Source organism: Bipolaris sorokiniana, assembly GCF_000338995.1.
Source record: "Bipolaris sorokiniana ND90Pr unplaced genomic scaffold COCSAscaffold_10, whole genome shotgun sequence".
NCBI classification, from domain to species: Eukaryota; Fungi; Ascomycota; class Dothideomycetes; order Pleosporales; family Pleosporaceae; genus Bipolaris; species Bipolaris sorokiniana.
In genome coordinates, this window is record NW_006911904.1 from 407591 (window position 1) to 423792 (window position 16202).

At 51.0% G+C, this 16202-nt stretch overlaps 8 protein-coding genes across 8 annotated transcripts; 5 read left to right on the forward strand and 3 right to left on the reverse strand.

Moving 5' to 3' along the window:
* Positions 1 to 288: 288 nt before the first annotated feature.
* COCSADRAFT_220326 (uncharacterized protein) lies at positions 289 to 2047 on the forward strand. Its single transcript, XM_007703591.1, has 2 exons — positions 289 to 1780; positions 1842 to 2047. Exons 1-2 carry the CDS (start codon positions 411 to 413, stop codon positions 1864 to 1866), a joined length of 1395 nt encoding a protein of 464 aa, XP_007701781.1. The 5' UTR covers positions 289 to 410; the 3' UTR covers positions 1867 to 2047.
* On the reverse strand, positions 2036 to 2482 carry COCSADRAFT_220323 (uncharacterized protein). The gene has a single exon (XM_007703592.1). The coding sequence runs from the start codon at positions 2469 to 2471 to the stop codon at positions 2229 to 2231; it is 243 nt and encodes an 80-aa protein (XP_007701782.1). The 5' UTR covers positions 2472 to 2482; the 3' UTR covers positions 2036 to 2228.
* A 190-nt stretch (positions 2483 to 2672) lies between these two features.
* On the forward strand, positions 2673 to 4018 carry COCSADRAFT_38342 (uncharacterized protein). Its single transcript, XM_007703406.1, has one exon. It carries the CDS (start codon positions 2728 to 2730, stop codon positions 3961 to 3963), a length of 1236 nt encoding a protein of 411 aa, XP_007701596.1. The 5' UTR covers positions 2673 to 2727; the 3' UTR covers positions 3964 to 4018.
* Positions 4013 to 5667, reverse strand: COCSADRAFT_182712 (uncharacterized protein; the record flags this gene model as incomplete). The annotated part of the gene is made up of 5 exons (XM_007703593.1): positions 4013 to 4730; positions 4896 to 5319; positions 5386 to 5471; positions 5528 to 5596; positions 5646 to 5667. 5 exons carry the CDS (start codon positions 5665 to 5667, stop codon positions 4327 to 4329), a joined length of 1005 nt encoding a protein of 334 aa, XP_007701783.1. The 3' UTR covers positions 4013 to 4326.
* Positions 5668 to 8509: 2842 nt separating this feature from the next.
* On the forward strand, positions 8510 to 8830 carry COCSADRAFT_220345 (uncharacterized protein). Its single transcript, XM_007703594.1, has one exon. It carries the CDS (start codon positions 8531 to 8533, stop codon positions 8735 to 8737), a length of 207 nt encoding a protein of 68 aa, XP_007701784.1. The 5' UTR covers positions 8510 to 8530; the 3' UTR covers positions 8738 to 8830.
* A 1381-nt stretch (positions 8831 to 10211) lies between these two features.
* On the forward strand, positions 10212 to 11327 carry COCSADRAFT_38346 (uncharacterized protein). Its single transcript, XM_007703407.1, has one exon. The coding sequence runs from the start codon at positions 10610 to 10612 to the stop codon at positions 11018 to 11020; it is 411 nt and encodes a 136-aa protein (XP_007701597.1). The 5' UTR covers positions 10212 to 10609; the 3' UTR covers positions 11021 to 11327.
* A 404-nt stretch (positions 11328 to 11731) lies between these two features.
* Positions 11732 to 12494, forward strand: COCSADRAFT_220353 (uncharacterized protein). Its single transcript, XM_007703595.1, has one exon. It carries the CDS (start codon positions 11874 to 11876, stop codon positions 12255 to 12257), a length of 384 nt encoding a protein of 127 aa, XP_007701785.1. The 5' UTR covers positions 11732 to 11873; the 3' UTR covers positions 12258 to 12494.
* A 2015-nt stretch (positions 12495 to 14509) lies between these two features.
* Positions 14510 to 15830, reverse strand: COCSADRAFT_94356 (uncharacterized protein; the record flags this gene model as incomplete). Its single annotated transcript, XM_007703596.1, has 6 exons — positions 14510 to 14609; positions 14659 to 14897; positions 14950 to 15079; positions 15132 to 15260; positions 15307 to 15652; positions 15719 to 15830. 6 exons carry the CDS (start codon positions 15828 to 15830, stop codon positions 14510 to 14512), a joined length of 1056 nt encoding a protein of 351 aa, XP_007701786.1.
* Between the last annotated feature and the right edge of the window lie 372 nt (positions 15831 to 16202).

Here is a 16202-nt window from a genome sequence, read left to right on the forward strand (position 1 = left end):
CAGGCGGGTGGGTGGCAAGCTGGGGATCGGCCGACAAGCAATTTCCCAGATGCAGCCAACCTTTGGCCTTTGGGTGAACGGGCCTCACAACGCTCCACTACCCACACTTTGACGGCACCGCTCCAACGCTCAACACACAGCACCCGCGCCGCCTGGCCTGTCTGACCTGTCTGCGCTGTCTGCTGCGCCCGCCCGCCTCGCCAGACCGCCGCCCTGCCGGACGATGCTGTGTGCGCGTCTTGTTTACTTTGCTCCCACCTAACTGCTCCTCAGCCGCGCTGCGTTGGCGCCAAGCTTTCAACCACCCCCTTCGAATCTTGCTTGGGCGCAACATCTGACATCAGGGACGGGCGCCTTGTTCAAGGGAACCGCTGGTGCGACGAGGACGCCCCTCACATCCTCCGACAAGCATGACCAGCACGCCCATGGGCGAGCCCACAAAGACGGACAACAATGACATCGACCCCGTTGGCCTCACAGATGCGGCCGCCTTCCTTCGCCCAGACGTGGCTGCCGCCCAGGGGAGCGCCCACGTCTCCAGTCCAAATGCCTCTTCCAACGCCCCGGCCATGACCACGTCCTCGCCCTCGCCTTCGCCTTCGTCCTTGGCCGCCTCCACCACACCCACCCCGACGCCCGCCCCAGCACACGCAAACAGGCTACTGCCCTCGCCCATCCCGCCGCCCTCATCTTCCTCACTGCACTCGCACCCGCCCTCGTTCCAGCGCCCCCAGTCCCGAATCAGCGCCGTCTCGGGCGTCTCCAAGGACAGCCACGACGGAGGCCCCGCCCGGAAGAGCCAGTCGTACTCCATCTCCAGCACTCCGCGCACCCTGGCGTCCTCGAATCGAAGCCTGACCGCGAGCGCGGAGAACAGGGAACGCCAGCGTGCTGTACGCTCACTGCCTCCTTGGGTCCAGTCTGCCGAAGACGAGGACGATGCTGATGCCACCTCTTTCCTCCTGCCCCGGACGCCCACCACGGTCCGCCATGCAAACCACAACTTCTGCCCGACGCCAAAGTCAAACGTCCCGGGTCGCAAGTTTGACCATGTCCGCGAGGGCGCCCCCGTCACCCTTGGTACCCCCGTTAGCGACAGTGCTCCGAAATGGAAACAGTTCACCCAGGGCTCCAACCTCGACCGCCCCATCTCGTCACGCGGCCAGATTGTAGACGACGATTGGATGAAGGAAAATATGCCTGACCTCGAGCAAAAGTGGGAGCCCATTGGCGAGAGTGCGCCCAAGGAACAGATCAAGGGTTTCTGGCTCTTTACGTCGGAGAAAAGAAGGCGCGCCCTCGTACGTTTCCACAACACCGTGATGAACCATCCCATGGTTCCTGCCGTGATCCGTGCCTGTGTGCTCATCTTCTCCACCCTCGCCCTCTCTCTAGCAGCTTCCATCTACCGTCATTCCGATAACAATGGCTGCAGCAACAACTCGTCGACATGGATGGCCATCCTTGTCGACATTGTAGCAATCATCTACACCCTCTACATCACCTACGACGAGTACACGTCGAAACCCCTCGGACTGCGTTCACACAATGCCAAAATGTCGTTGATCTTCCTCGACCTGGCCTTTATTGTCTTCGAGTCTGCCAACCTTAGTTTAGCTTTTCAGGCCCTCACTGATGAGAAATGGGCATGCGTTGAATCCGGCAGCGAAAATGCTTGCCCTTACAGAATGAGCATCTGTGAGAGACAAAAGGGCCTGACGGCCACGCTCTTCATTGCCCTCATTGCGTGGATTGCCACATTTGCTATTAGCACTTTAAGGTACATGACTTGCCTGACCATCATCATCATCGTTCCCTTCATCACTAACATGCTTGCCTAGGTTGATCCACCGTGTAGCAAGGTAGTGCCTTGACCGTCACCGCCTCTATATTCTCCACACTCCTTCACACCCTTGTATCATACTATACACAGTCCTCAGCTGGTGACTGATATTGTTTTGCCCAAGCGCAGTACCAAAGCCGACTACGCCCTCCGACATGCATCAGCCTCGTCATCCAAGCAACGGCTTCCTACGTATTCGCACCCCCTCCGTTTTCCTAGCCGCCTGTATTCCCGTGCTCCTTCCATTAAGTCGTTTTACTCCTGAGATCCATAAAGTTGGCATAGCTATGGCGTTCATCTCTTGGGGTTATCCATCGTTGGTGAGGTTTCCTTTCTTTGCTTTGTTTTGCTAGTTCACATCTACCACGGCCTAGACAAGTCTGCATCACATTTCTTTTTCCCTAATTGTCCGGTGGGAGAAACAAGGTGCAATGGGGTATATGCGTCTGTGTCTGTATTTTTGTTTTTTGTTTTTTTTTCTTGTTGCGCCTTGTTGGTATGCGAGACGCCCTGTCAGATGGGTGACAAGGACTAGTTGTAATGAAGCGAATAAGGCGGAGGCCATGTAAAATAGCATCCCCTTTTGTTGTATATAGCATAGTTTCTGGGTAGTCCAAATGCAAGACATGTCGAGTATTGACAGTTTATATCTGCTCTACTTTTCCTTTTTGAATTATGTGGAAGTGGATTCCCCGTCGACCGGTATGGATACCCAGTGACCCATTCAGCGTAGAAGGCCCTTTGATCACGGGAAGCGGAAAAAGGCTGCTCCGACCAGCCTCACATCTACGTCATACTCAAGACCCCATTTCAAACTTACAACCCAAACATCAGATATAGTTTTAAAAACGGAGAATTTAACAAAGTATATTATATTGACTACAATGGCGACGAGCAATAGCAATGAAGAAAACTTCCCATGGCACCTGGGTGTCTACGATGCACATTGCCATCCAACCGATACCATGTCCAGCATCGAAACAATACAAAATATGAAAGCGCGAGTACTCACAGTCATGGCAACAAGAGCCGAGGACCAAGATCTTGTCACTGCTACAGCGGATAAGCACACCATAAGATCCGCAGATCCCTCCCAATGGTCAAGAGAAGAATGCATCGTACCATGTTTTGGATGGCACCCGTGGTTCTCACACCAAATGTACCTCACATCAAACATCGACTCAGATAGTAGTTTCAAAGAGCAAGGAAATCTCACCGGAGAAGCCAAAATCGCACACTACAAAACAGCCCTACATCCCTTCCGGGAAAACCCTAGCGAAGAAGACATCCAAACCTACCTCTCCCTCCCCGACCCCACCCCCTTTAGTACCTTCTTGTCCCACGCCCGCCGCCACCTACAGCAATATCCATATGCTCTTGTTGGCGAAATTGGACTAGACCGCTCCTTCCGCATCCCCGAGTCCTGGACTGGAAACCCGGATCTCTGGTGCAAACGCGACAACAGCCTGACTCCCGGCGGGCGCGAAGGACGCCGCCTAACACCCTTCCGCGCGAGTCCCCCGCACCAGAAAAAGATTTTTAAACTGCAGCTCCAGCTCGCAGCAGAGATGAACCGGGGAGTAAGTGTGCACGGAGTCCAAGCCCACGGGCTGGTATTGGAGGTGCTATCTGAGCTCTGGAAGGGGCATGAAAAGCAGGTACTGAGTAAGCGGGAGCGCAAGAAACGCGGGGTAGATCATCCGGCTGCTGAAGCTGCGATTGAAGCGGATGCAGAGGGAACGAGTGATATGGGAAAAGGAGGAGAAGCAAAGCCCTACCCACCACGAATCTGTCTCCATTCTTACTCGGGCAACGTATCGAATTTCAAACAGTATCTCAACCCGGCTATCCCTGCGCAAATCTTTGCGAGTTTCAGTACTGCGATTAATCTTTCGGATAGGATGGATGAGGAGACGCCAGAGAGTTTCGTGGAGATGGTCAAGACGGTGCCGAATCATATGCTGCTTGTTGAGAGCGATTTGCATACTGCAGGCAAAGAAATGGATAGAAGGCTTGAAGATATTGTGCGCAGGATATGTAAGATCAAAGGTTGGAGTTTGGAAGATGGGGTGGCCCAATTAGGGAAAAATTGGAGGATGTTTGCGTTTGGGGAGAGCTGAACGAGATATGTACATGTATCACGCAAAGAGAAAGAAGACTTGAAATGTTCGCCGTAATATTTTGTTCCATTATTTCGTTTTTTTGTTATATATGTCATTCCGTTGTATGTGTCGTTTTGTTGAAATCGCCGTCATGGGGCTACTACTGTTGACTGGTCTCTCTCCACCACCATACATTCATCTTCTTCATCCACCCTCGCGGGTATCACCTCTCAAACTGCAATCTCAGTCCATCAAGGACAATTCACAATGTTTCAATATCCGTACAAACGACCCAGTAGCAGCCCAAACTTCCGTCTCACCCCTCAAATCGGAGTTCGGAAAAGTCAATCAACGTTGCTGATAAGAGCACCAGTGCCCTGCTCAGTCGCCATCCTCCTCGTCGGAAATCTCATCCGACGTCTCCTCATCGGGCTCATCGATTTCCTCAACAGTTCCCCTCTTCGCCTTGACAACAACAGCCTTACTCCCGGCCCTCTTCACCGCAGCCGTAGCATCCGCCCTACAGTCTGCCTGGGGCCCCGCCCCCTCCCAGATGTACTCGTCACCATACTCATCAATCAGCGTCGTAACGCACTGATACACCATATCGTACTGCCACTCGCCATAAAAGACACGATTGACCGGCAATCCAGGGCGGTAAAACGACAAATCCTGCAGCGCTCCCTGGAGAAACTCGATACCGTCGGGGCCAGGGATGTTCTCACCGAGAAAGAGCTTTCGCAGGTGGATCGTTTGGAGCGCGGGGAGGCGTTTGAACAGGATAGCTGGTGAGTGGGGGTTGTAGTGAGTTACCCGTGACACACACACACACACACACAAACACACACACAAACACACAAATATACGCCTCAACGCAGATAGATCGTGAAAGGAAAGGATGATGGGAAAAGAGGGGGAGGACAGTTGGTAAAGAGGGGAAAAAAACTTACTCAACATATCCCTATAACCCCCACCAAACACAAAAGCCGCACTACTCGCACACCACCGCTCGTGCCGCATCTCAATACACTTCTTGATCACGCGATCCACGCGCGTAGCACCCGTACGCTCCTTGTTCTGCAGCTCCTCCCACGCCCAGTCGTAGCCGTATGCGTTGGGCTCCGCATGCTCACTTACCAATGAGAGGGTGCGGACTAAGTGGGGGTAGGACGGGTCGACGAGGAGCAAGGCCAGGAAGGAGGACAGGCTCGTGTAGGTAGGGTATAAGGTGCGGGAGTTGACGAGGCGCTTACCGAAGAGGGATTTGGCGGCGAAGCGGAAGCGCTTGCTGGTTTGACGCAGGCTGGCGAGGTCAGAGGGGGTGGTGTGGGACATTATTTCGCTGAGGATTTCGGTGGGGAGGAAGGGAAGGTTCTGGGGGTTGCGTGGTTAGATTTTTTGCATGTGGATGGTGAGGGTGGGGGGAGGAGAGCATGGTACTTTGGTGGGATCGAGGATTACGTCCTGGCTTTCTTCGTATGGGAGGGCGTTGCCGAATTTGGCTTGACGGATCTCATCGAATGGGTCTTTGTGTGTTAGTATCGAGCAAATAAAGCCACTGAAGGCGGTTGGATATACTTACCTGGATCGTTCGCATTGGCGGGGCCGTAGGTGGCGTAGAGGTGAAGTTCCTTGAGAAGTTTTTGGACGGCTGCTATTGTGAGAACTGATCAAAGTCTTGTCGAGTTTGTTACTCTTACCTGCGAGCTCGGTGGCGTCCATCTTGTTGAGTGGTAATCTGAGGCAAGACCACCGGAGTTGGTGGTTTAGTCAGAGGGAGTGTGGGAGGTTGGTGACGAGAGGGTAGAAGAGATAGCAGGTAAGTGGTCTTTTTGCGTGTATTTTTTGAGCACAAGCCAGGACCGAGGCCGAGCTCTTTACATGATATAGTGCTGCGTTTGCATGGTGAAGTGAATGGTGTTATGAGAATCTGGAGGTCTCAGTGAGGAATGAGGCCTCCGTGAGGGTATATGTAGTATACATGGCGCTCCTGGTCCTTATAGTGAGAAGTAGACTGATTAGGCAACATGACAATGGATTGATATTCATCAGGTTCCAAAGCCTTTAAAAGACGATTGAAATCGCTCAGCCAGTAGTTCATATCGTAGGACACCAGTGGCAAGTGACATGATAGTGAGAGATGACTGCTTTGAGAGTGCAATATTGCGAGTTTGTGATGATTAGATTGACTGTGAGAGAGGAAAGATATCTATTAGGAGATTAAGACATGAGATTGGGGAAATGGTTATCAATTTGAATGCCAAAATGTAACCAAGTTCAAATGCAAGAAGATCATGTCTTGAGACCTGGACTGATGAAGCATGAGTCGAGAAATCATTGTTTCAACAGCTGTTCAAAACTAAATGAGATGGAAGCAAAGGAAACAGATAAATTGAGATGATATGACAACTTGCGGAGAGGTGACCTCGATGAAAAGCATGACAGCGTAGAAGTGAAGAGAAGAGACGAATGAAGACGCCGATTTTGCCCTGACTCCCTCATCCTTCTCGTAGCCGTTGCTATAAAAACTGTATGTATCCATATTCAGTATCAATTCTTGATACCTTTGTAAGGTGCCACTACCGCCGAATGGCTGTTCTCTTGATTGGAAAATAAGCAAAAACAGTACCAAAAACGCACAAGACCAAGACCACGAACACCTCCGACTTGGCGTAGATCATTCCAAGGAATATTTTGGTCCTCACTGCAACAACAGATTTGGATGCGGGGTATGTTTACCAAACAGCAATAGAAAAAAAAGCAAGAGTGGTGACGACTAGTAGGCATCGGAAGACCTTCTGAACAACCAGTTGCCAAGGCCCTAGTGATTTGGAGCGCCAACACATGGGCTCTGCGCAACCACTACACAGGTGTACACTTGCTTGTAACTTGCCTTGATGGAGCGTTACTTAATTCTTGGATGTTTGAGTTGGGAAAAGTGTCAGATGTCTATGGAGGTGTGTTGATTGGACTGGCAGATTTTGATCGGTGGACATCAGAAGATTGTGATATTCATTGGCGAAACAAACGTAAAATGGCCGGGTTGCAGTCAGTATTACGATCACCAAAGCTTCTTCCAAACAGATACGTTGATGGAGTGAAGGCTGGCCAATATTTATCAATGATTGTCTGCATGCTCAGATGGTAATAGAAGAGGAAGGGCTTGACACGTAACCCAGGACAACCAAACCCCTCTGGTGCACAGCCTAATACCCTACGTCCCTGGTGAAAAGTACGCGTCACTGACGCACTACACCAACAGACTTCCGGGACGGGGCGTCAGAATCTGATTACCACATGCTTTAGCGTTTGTTTAAGCTTTTTTTTCTCCTGCGATGCAGAAAAGACGCCAACGCTTGCGATTGTTGGTGTTGTGATTAGTAAAGTGACCCCACTTTGATACAGCAACAGGCAACGTACTCTTACCGGAACGTTAAACAGCTTTAAATTTTTGGTGGGTCTTGATGTGGGACACGGTTTGGCAAGTGAGCCGATCACTTGTAAGGTTGCGGCTGTCAAAGATAAAGATGTAGACTACCTGTGTCCGGTCTGGTGTTTTATGTGCGGGCAACGGAAATACAGTTTGATGATATCATCCAGGAACGCCGTGAAAAGAAAGATTGCGTTTGGTTTTTTTAAATGTCATTCGATGACTTGAAAAAATTCAGTAGCAAGTCAAGTAGGGCCAATTGTTCTTGGTAGTCTCAGCTGCGAGGAATACGCCATGCTCCACCACCATGCGCTAATCTCGCTCGTATCGACGAAACAGCCATACCAACCGCCATTTGTGAGGATATTTCATGGTCAATGGTCTCTCGAGAATAGTTCATGCGCGTTGCCATCTAGTCAGTTACATAGTCTCCGGTCAAGTTTTTCCTCTACACTCGGATGTTTCTTTGACACACCCTTGTTTAGTGTGTTGAGACATTCCTCTAGTTCTAGAACGAAAAGAAAAAAGCCCCGAGACGTCTTCACGCTTGTTGAAATATTCTAGTGGTGTTTTTTTTTCTTGGTACTCCGCACTCTTTCACCGGACTATGGGCATAGTGTGGGGTTGGGTGGCTCACACGGGCTAGTATGACAGGGCAAGTCGGATCTAGGCCACACCGCTTATTTCACGATTCCTTGGTGTGCATCCCCCGCTGTTGGCGCCGCGGTGGCCGGCTGTTTTTGTAGGATGAAAATGAACTAGGGGGAGTGTAGTTTTGGCAGGTGGGCAAGATGCAGTCGTGCATACGTCGTCTTATTATAGGCCTGACAGAGTGGGTGGATTCAGAGTCGCCATGCAAGAGGTCATGCTTTGGGACTGACTGCACGATTGGTGTGGGCATGGCTAATGCGTGACATTGAACAGTGACGTCTTTTTCGAAAAAGGCACCAAAATTAAATCCAAGGGATTCGACGTCTACTGGTGCGGACCGACTGGACGTCTGCTCGTCCAGGTGGCTCTGCTTACATTCATCACCTGGACAGTTGTTGAGCGTCGCATCTAAGACGGACATAAGGCTCCTTCACGCATACTAAAAATGAGATGGAGTTAAAGTGAGTTTCCATGGCACATGTGGGCCGCTGTGGCTGGCCTGGAATGCACGAGGTATGTTGTAGCGCAGGTGGTTGGCTCTGTGACACCAAGTCTCCGATCAATGACAGATGTCAAGATAAGACGGGTAGGCTGTTACAGGCATGGGTTTCATGTGTATTGAAGTTTGTTGCTGCTATACTCTATGTTGCCGGTGTATGTATGCATAACGAAGATCTTTGCAAGGAGAGTAAGGGAGGCTGGTACGTGTAAAGATAGTTGGTATATATCTGGGGATATAGCCGGTGGGTGCAGGGACGGGTAACGGCCTAGAAGCGCCGAATGTAGAGTGTACTGTAGTCGAGCATGAGGCGTAGCTGTGTGAGGTGTAGCTGAAGCGCGCGTACCTATATCTGTTGTAGAAGGTCGCGTCTGCAGGGGCCGTCGCTTAGTAGGAGCGGCGGAGATAAGATAGCGAGATGCATCTTCGGAGGAATTTGCGCTGGTAAGCTCCGCCGGAACTCTCTCATCTTTTCTCCATCACGCCATGGCGCAACGCCGCAAGTGGTGAAGTCTTTCACCCCCGCCCCCCCCTTCTCACCTCTCACCCCATGCCGCGGTATCGAGACTTTGAGGCTATCTTCGGCTTAGCATGACCGGAGGAGGTGGACAACATGCCGCGGATCCGCCTGCGACCGATGCGCAACCCCCGCATCATGTGCCCCCCGAGACTGGTTAGACGTCCCTCCTCCCCCCAGGAACGTTCACTGAAAAGCAAATGACCATGACATGGCACCAACGACGTGAGGTGTCGCATGCACGCCTACTGCTGTCCTCTGCGCCGTGGAGGAAATGAGCCCACGAGCCTAGGAGCCTAGGAGCCTATAGCGCGACCACAACACTACGGCGGGAGGGCGTCGCGTCATTCTCTTACCTGATGCAGCCATTGCTTGGTCAGAAACGCCCCCCACGAGTGCTAGCCACCGAGCACTCTAGCTACATCAACGTGGTGGATCATGCTCTCCTGCACTCCACCGACCAAGCACCGGCAGCCTGCATCCCAGCTTTGCACATTTCCACCATGCCCTCGACTCCTGTCCAGTCCTGTCCAGTCCTGTCCCCCGCCCATGCCGCCGTCGCCATGTCGGTCCCTCTCTGCTCACCATTCACTCGCCACCCGTACGACCGCCCTTTGGACCGACGCTTCCGACAAATCTTATCGCCGTGACTGCTATGCTATTAATTCACAAGCGCTCGACATTGCCAACCTTTCTTCTTCCTCAATCACAGTAGTCTATCCAATCTCCACTCCGCCGCGTCAAACAATTAACCTTCTTGCCAAGCCATCTTGGTACTCGCCCATCTACTTCCAAGCCCTAGCTACCAACACGCGCGCCTTGCCAGTCTCGGCATACCCAAAACCGTCCTGCAACCAATAAACTGCAACACCACCCAGCGGTGATACGCTACTGAACTTACAAGAAACACCCTTTTGCCTGTGCATCTATCTTGCCAAGCTCGTCGAGCTCCACAAACAGCCTCAGATTCCCCGTCGATCATACTTGCACACACAAGAGGCTTACGCAGTCGAAACACGCACCTGTTTGTAGTCTTATCTGTCAACGAAGCCGCCTTCACCGGAAGCCTGCTGCACCAATATTATTGACAGCTTCAAGCGCAACTCCGCCAAGCTCAAGCGCGCGGAAGCATCTGCAACATCCCGCGCTGCAACCCTAGGCCCCAGGTCCTCTGCAGAACCAACTCTTTTATGCTAAGCGGAGTTATCCATAGACTAGCTGCCCACTAGCTCCACAAGCGCCTACTTTGGAAGCGTCTCAGTTGCTTTTGGTAGATCCCCAAGCCGTTCCAGCCAGTTACAGGGCCCATTCAATACACGCAAGGCTCTGTGGGACTCGCTTGGCAGCGCTACGGCCTTACCCACGGACGACTCCAGTTTTGTCACTCCTTCCATTACGCATACCCCTCCGTTCACATATAAGGACTGTCCTCGGCCTCTCGGTCACTTCCCCACAACACACAAACACCACACTCCAACAAATCCATCCTTATCACCTACAAAACTCATTCACCTTAAGCCAACAAACAATCACTTCTCTACCCAACATCAACATCCATCCTGGCGCAATGGCTTCCACCCGCCCAACCTACCACATCCCCTTCCCCACGTCGTTTCTCGCTGTCAACACTCCCATCAAGAAAACCGTCGCAGCTGTACCTGCCACAGAGCCCCTCGTGTCTGCTCACGGGTTTCTTTCCAACCGACAGAACAGCGGACGTCATCAGTCCGTATCCTCCATCTCCAGCAACGCAAGCATCGGAGCTCCGCCCTCAGAGGCTAGTACTCTCAGCCCGCCATCTTCTCCCACCGCCACAAAACATGACGATTCACCAATCCTTGGCCTTAAGATATTCTCTCCTCTTGCGGTTAATGCGAAGTATGCTGCCCCGCCGGGCAGCCTTAAGGAGATGAGCGCTGCTGAGCGACGGAGGCGCATGAGCTTCGAGAGGTCGGCTTTCTTGTCCAACATCGAATAGATGCTTCTTATGCAGGCCGGTAGCTACGAGAGCAGCTTGGCCTACACTGTCCAGGCAACAACTTTCAGTTGCAACATGCGGCACCTTGAGCTTTAATAGCGAGAAAGCTGTGCTACCAAAAGCAACTTGCTGCATAGGCGTTTACGATGTTACGATACCATTTCCTCTTGTTTTCTTTATCCTTTCAAAAGTCGATATCAACATGACAAAAAATCACTCGCGGCTCGGTGGTTTATGGGTGGGGACGGCATGCATAGGCGTTTTGATTCATTTGTGGAGTTCCAGCTAGGGCTAGGAATTAGCGGGCAAACTAAGGTACTTGGACAAAAAAATTGACAGTATCACCTGAGGACACCTTTTTTCTTTCCCTCTTTGCTGTGCTGTACCAAATGTGATGTAAGAACATGTGGCTGCCGCGGTGGAGAAAAATCTTGCCACCTACCCAACCCCCACTCCGCCGGCCATTCCAATTCTCGTAACAGCAACATCATCTTCTCCACTCTTTTCCCGCGTGGCCATCCCCTAAACAGGCACCTTGTAACACTTGATCCCCCTTGTCCTCTCCACATTAAGTAGGACCCTCAAACAAGAACCCTGGCTGCACGGGAAAGAAAAAAGCTTAAGCATGCTTATACGCTGAACCCCCCTTGCAACAGTGGCCTGATGATAGTTGGAAACTATGCAAACCAAACCATCAAGTCAAAACAACCATCGTGTGCCTCATAAGATTTATCTACCTTCATGACTAACAACACGTCTGCATGTTTTGTGCTTCAAAACCCAGCACGTCGTTTTACCTAATGCAAATTCCCGCTACACTGTCTCTTGAAGAAGAACAAAAAATCAAATTCCAATGCTGGAGGAAAGGGGGTTGAGACACAAGAAGAATCCTTCCATCACAAATCCAAGGGACACGATAAGACTAAAAAGCAAAATAAGGAAGCCAAGCAGCATTACACCGCTCCGCCCACGCATCGCACGAGACTCGCGCCCGCGCCCGCGCCTACGAAAGAATTGGCGCCGAGTCCTCACCACCGCCCACCCCCCCCTTCTTGACTCCGTGCTTTACTTACTTGGTTTTGGCTGGGCGGGGATGGGATGCACATCGTTATTTCCTGGTGCTCTTCCCCCTTTTCTTTTTTTTTGCCTTGGTCACGAGATGGGACCCCTTGGTGGGGGAATTTGTTGTTGTGTAGATGCGTGCGAGTTAGGGATGAACTTGGTTTACTATATGTGAGGATATATATATATGTGTGTGTGTGTGTATGTATGCATGGTTGTGTCGTTCAGATGAAATATGTGTAAGTATGAAGGGGGGGGGCAAGGAGTGAGTGCATAATTTCGCGGCGGGGGGGTAATACGAGACGGCAAGAAAGAGATGGTTGGTGGGGAGAACAGCTATTCCACATCTAATTCCCTCTTCTCTTTTCCCCAGGTGCAGAAAAGGAAGACCGCCATCTCACTTCTGTGCTTTGATCCCAACGCATCATGTTGGATGTACGGTGTACTTTTACACCGTTACCTCTTTCCTAAGACTAACACGGTGAAGGGGAATACCGGTCACATGCCCCCCATGGTCCCTCGATACACGTATGCCATGCGCAACGGGCCAGCCGCCGTTCAAGGACGGGAAAAATGAAGGAGAAATATATATATGTTCACGTGCCCTCGATACATTAGCCCCTTTCTTTTCTAGTTCAACGTTGGAGATGGATGCGCGGTGAGGGAGTCAACAACTCAACGCACATGAATGAGTATGTACGTGTAAGCGTACAAGGTTCGATAGTTGGTCAGGGGGGACAAATGGGAGGCGGTATGGACTATGAAAGCAGTCACGTACGTTGGAGTGATTACAGTTGCGCTACCAAGCGCGACACGCGCACGGAAAACCCAATAGTTCTTTGTTAGGTTAAGGCAGGAGACTCGAGGTGTTTAGTAACTAGTTTCACGTCTAACGTCTTGGAAAGGAAAGAAGCAAGGTCAGTTTTGGTAATAGGCGAAACAACGGGATGGATTTTAGTTTGTAACGTTTGTCCTGCGAAAAAAAAGAGTAAAAAGAGCAACACAAACATTTCACTAAGAAAAAACTCATTCATTGCACAACGTTATGGTGACATACCAGGTACAGCATGAACAATATAATATTTTTTAAATAATAATTCGACCGTATACCATTACATATATATAGCACCCAGCACTAGCAGCCCCCACCCTTTACAAAGTCCCCTCACCTCACCTCCTTCAAACTAGAAAGACGTAGTATACTATAGAAAATTTCCACAAACGAGTACCGAACCATAGTCGATTGAACCTTCTCGGTCACACACCGCTCAAGCCGAGTTTGTAGTAAAAAAACCCCAAGCCAAAAAGATGTCTTAGGACTCAAAATACGAAACACATATAGCCTACCAAGAAAGAAAAAATGATTCCAGGCCGTGTCTTAGACATATTTTCCCCTTGTTCGAGCAAAAAAAGGCCCCGCCCACTTCCTTCCCACAGTACCACCAGCACCAGCACGACACATACTTTGCTTAGTTAGAGTAATGCGTGCGTGCGTATGAACCCCGATATAAGAGAAACAGTTGGAAAACAAAACGGGGGGTAAAAAGAAAAAGACTTCTGGGTAGAGAAAAAAACGTGATAAAGGAGAGAAGGCTTTAATATAAGCGTACAAGAAAAAAAACGGTGGTTATTTGGCCCCTTCCCCTCTCGCCAGCGCTTCCACATTTGACTAAGCAAAAACGGGCGAAACCCCGAGTCACAACGAGAGGACCAAAAAAGTGAGGAAGGAAGAGGAGAAGGGGGGGGGGGTGAAAAATGTTCCAATTCAACTTTTTCTTTCTCAATTCCACACACGTACACACAATATATCACACACACAGGATAGAGAGAGAGACAGAGGGCTAAACCAGTTGGACCAGATGAAAAAAGAAAAGAGAAGAAAAGAAAAACGGGAGGAATCCGCGGGTTGAGATAGGTCGAAACTAGGCACGAGAGAAAGAAGAAAAAAGAAGAAGATGAGGGCGGGTTAGGGACAAAAATTCCAAAGAACAACAAGGTCAAAAAAAGACACAGAAGATAAAACAACAAAAAGGCCCAGTTCCCAGTTCCCAGAGAGAGAGACGACGATGATAATGTGCGTGTGCGTGTGTACGAGAGAGAGTGTGTGTGAGATGTGATGCCCCATTTCGCATCCCCAGATTGGAAAAAACAATAGGACCAGGCCCAGGGAATCTTTCAACGCCAAAAACACCAATGCTGCGCTCTCTATGTGTCAATAGCTAGAGGCAATGATATCTCCCAAATCCCAATTCGTGGCCGCAAGTGTGCCTCATCAGTGGCACGATCGGGAGTAATGATCGTAAAAGGGCTCGTGTATTATGTAGTAGGTGTAGACGGAGGAACGCGTGTGCGCAATTTTGAAGGCGGAGCACTCGTAGGCCCGAGGCCGAGTGGGCGACAGAGGACCGTAGATGTTGTATGGACAAATCACAATATGCCCGAGTCTTTGAGCGCATTTTGTAGTATTGTCTCCTTGACGGCGGCGAATACGAGTCGGATATTTGATGTATCGGTGGCTTGCGTAAGGCTGTCTTGGTTAGGCGTGCATAGTGGGGGTTTGGATATGTTATTCTTACTGAGGGTAGAGATTCAGGTGTGCCCGGTTTACCTGATTAAATCTCCACAACAGATATTTGGCCGCACGGTTGACGTCGTTACCACCCGAGTAATCTGGGAAATAGTTGCCGAGCGGTGATCGTGCAAGCTTGGCCTTGAATAAGTCGACCTTGTTTAGGAAGAGAATGATACTTGTTCGCATAAACCATCGACTATTGACTACCGAGTCAAAAAGCACTAAGCTCTCCATCATTCGATTCTGGGCCGCGAGTCAGTACTAGACCCAACGAACATGTGGTTGGAGTACATACTTGTGAGCTCTCTTCCAGCAACACCTGGTCGTATTCGCTCAAGGCTACGCAGAAAATAATGGATGTGACGTTCTCGAAACAATGTATCCATTTCTTGCGTTCGCTCCGTTGGCCTCCAACATCAAACATACTGTTTCAGGTTAGTCCGAGCACCAGACACATGTTTGAAGTCGCGCACTTACTGGATGCTTAGCTGGCCCATTGTGAATCGTGTTTCATAAATGCCCGTTGTCTTGGTGCGCGCTCGTAGGACGTCGGATTCGATGGGCACGTAGTTTGGGTCCGATATCCGTTCCACCTCGTCGAAGAAGCTACAAGTGTCAGCCAAGTTGATGGAAACGTGATGCGCAAACGTACTAGGGCGCAGAATCCATTAGGTAGAATTCGCTCGAGTGCTCTAGCACCTTTGGTACGCAAGGGTCGCGCCACATGGATGTGATGGCCTGGCCTACTCTTTGATCGAGTGGCTTTTCCGGGTCTGGGTCGACGGTGTAGTTGGCTAGATATTCGCATAGTTCGGTATTGCCTGGATTCTCGCACGTAATGTCGAATTGCCGCATGGCGCCAATAAGAGCTTTTGCACAGTCGATGACGTTCTTGTAGATGGTCAGGCGGTACATGGCAAGCTCCTCCTGCGTGTAGCCGTTTTGGTGTATAATCTTCATTTGCTTGACAATGGTCGACTTGCCACTCTCTCCGGAACCTGTAGGGGCGGGTTAGCAGGGCTGAATGAAGCAAGGGTAGGCCAGCGCTTTTCTTGGCCACTCACCCAGCAGCAGGATCTTGCATTCTCGCCGTAACCTGCGCGAGTCCTCTTCGAGCTTGCGATCGATGGCCTGGCTGCGCTTCTTCTGCTCGACATCGTCGTTGTTTGTGCTCATGCAGATACCCATGGTGGCTGTCGTCTAGTGCGGCTCGCGGCCGCGGGCGATGATGAACGTCGGGCGCGGGACAATGGGTGAGCACTGGGCCCAGCGCGTCGCGAGGTCGTCTGCTTCGTGTTGGAGCGGGCGCGATGGATTGTGGAGAGTCGATGGCGGCGCAGGGGGGCGCGTTGAAGTGGTGGAGCTGTGGTGATGGTTCCCGTCGGGTGAATCCGACACGCAGCTCGGGTCAAAGGGGGCCTCGCAGCGTGGGCAGGCGGAAGAGACGACGGGCGCCAGGGTGGGAGGGAGCTGGATGGGGGAGCGGGGCCTTGCTGGGTGGGCGCTCGCAGGCGGAGGGGTTCGTAGCGACGGTGGTGGTGGTGTTGA

What these genes read in the sequence shown, in the direction of transcription:
- COCSADRAFT_220323 (XM_007703592.1), bottom strand. Translation starts at nt 2,471, where the DNA reads ATGTCTTGCATTTGGACTACCCAGAAACTATGCTATATACAACAAAAG.
- COCSADRAFT_220326 (XM_007703591.1), top strand. Translation starts at nt 411, where the DNA reads ATGACCAGCACGCCCATGGGCGAGCCCACAAAGACGGACAACAATGAC. An exon ending in TTTGCTATTAGCACTTTAAG is followed by an intron (nt 1,781 to 1,841) that starts GTACATGACTTG and finishes ATGCTTGCCTAG; the next exon opens with GTTGATCCACCGTGTAGCAA.
- COCSADRAFT_220345 (XM_007703594.1), top strand. Translation starts at nt 8,531, where the DNA reads ATGCACGAGGTATGTTGTAGCGCAGGTGGTTGGCTCTGTGACACCAAG.
- COCSADRAFT_220353 (XM_007703595.1), top strand. Translation starts at nt 11,874, where the DNA reads ATGCTGGAGGAAAGGGGGTTGAGACACAAGAAGAATCCTTCCATCACA.
- COCSADRAFT_38346 (XM_007703407.1), top strand. Translation starts at nt 10,610, where the DNA reads ATGGCTTCCACCCGCCCAACCTACCACATCCCCTTCCCCACGTCGTTT.
- COCSADRAFT_38342 (XM_007703406.1), top strand. Translation starts at nt 2,728, where the DNA reads ATGGCGACGAGCAATAGCAATGAAGAAAACTTCCCATGGCACCTGGGT.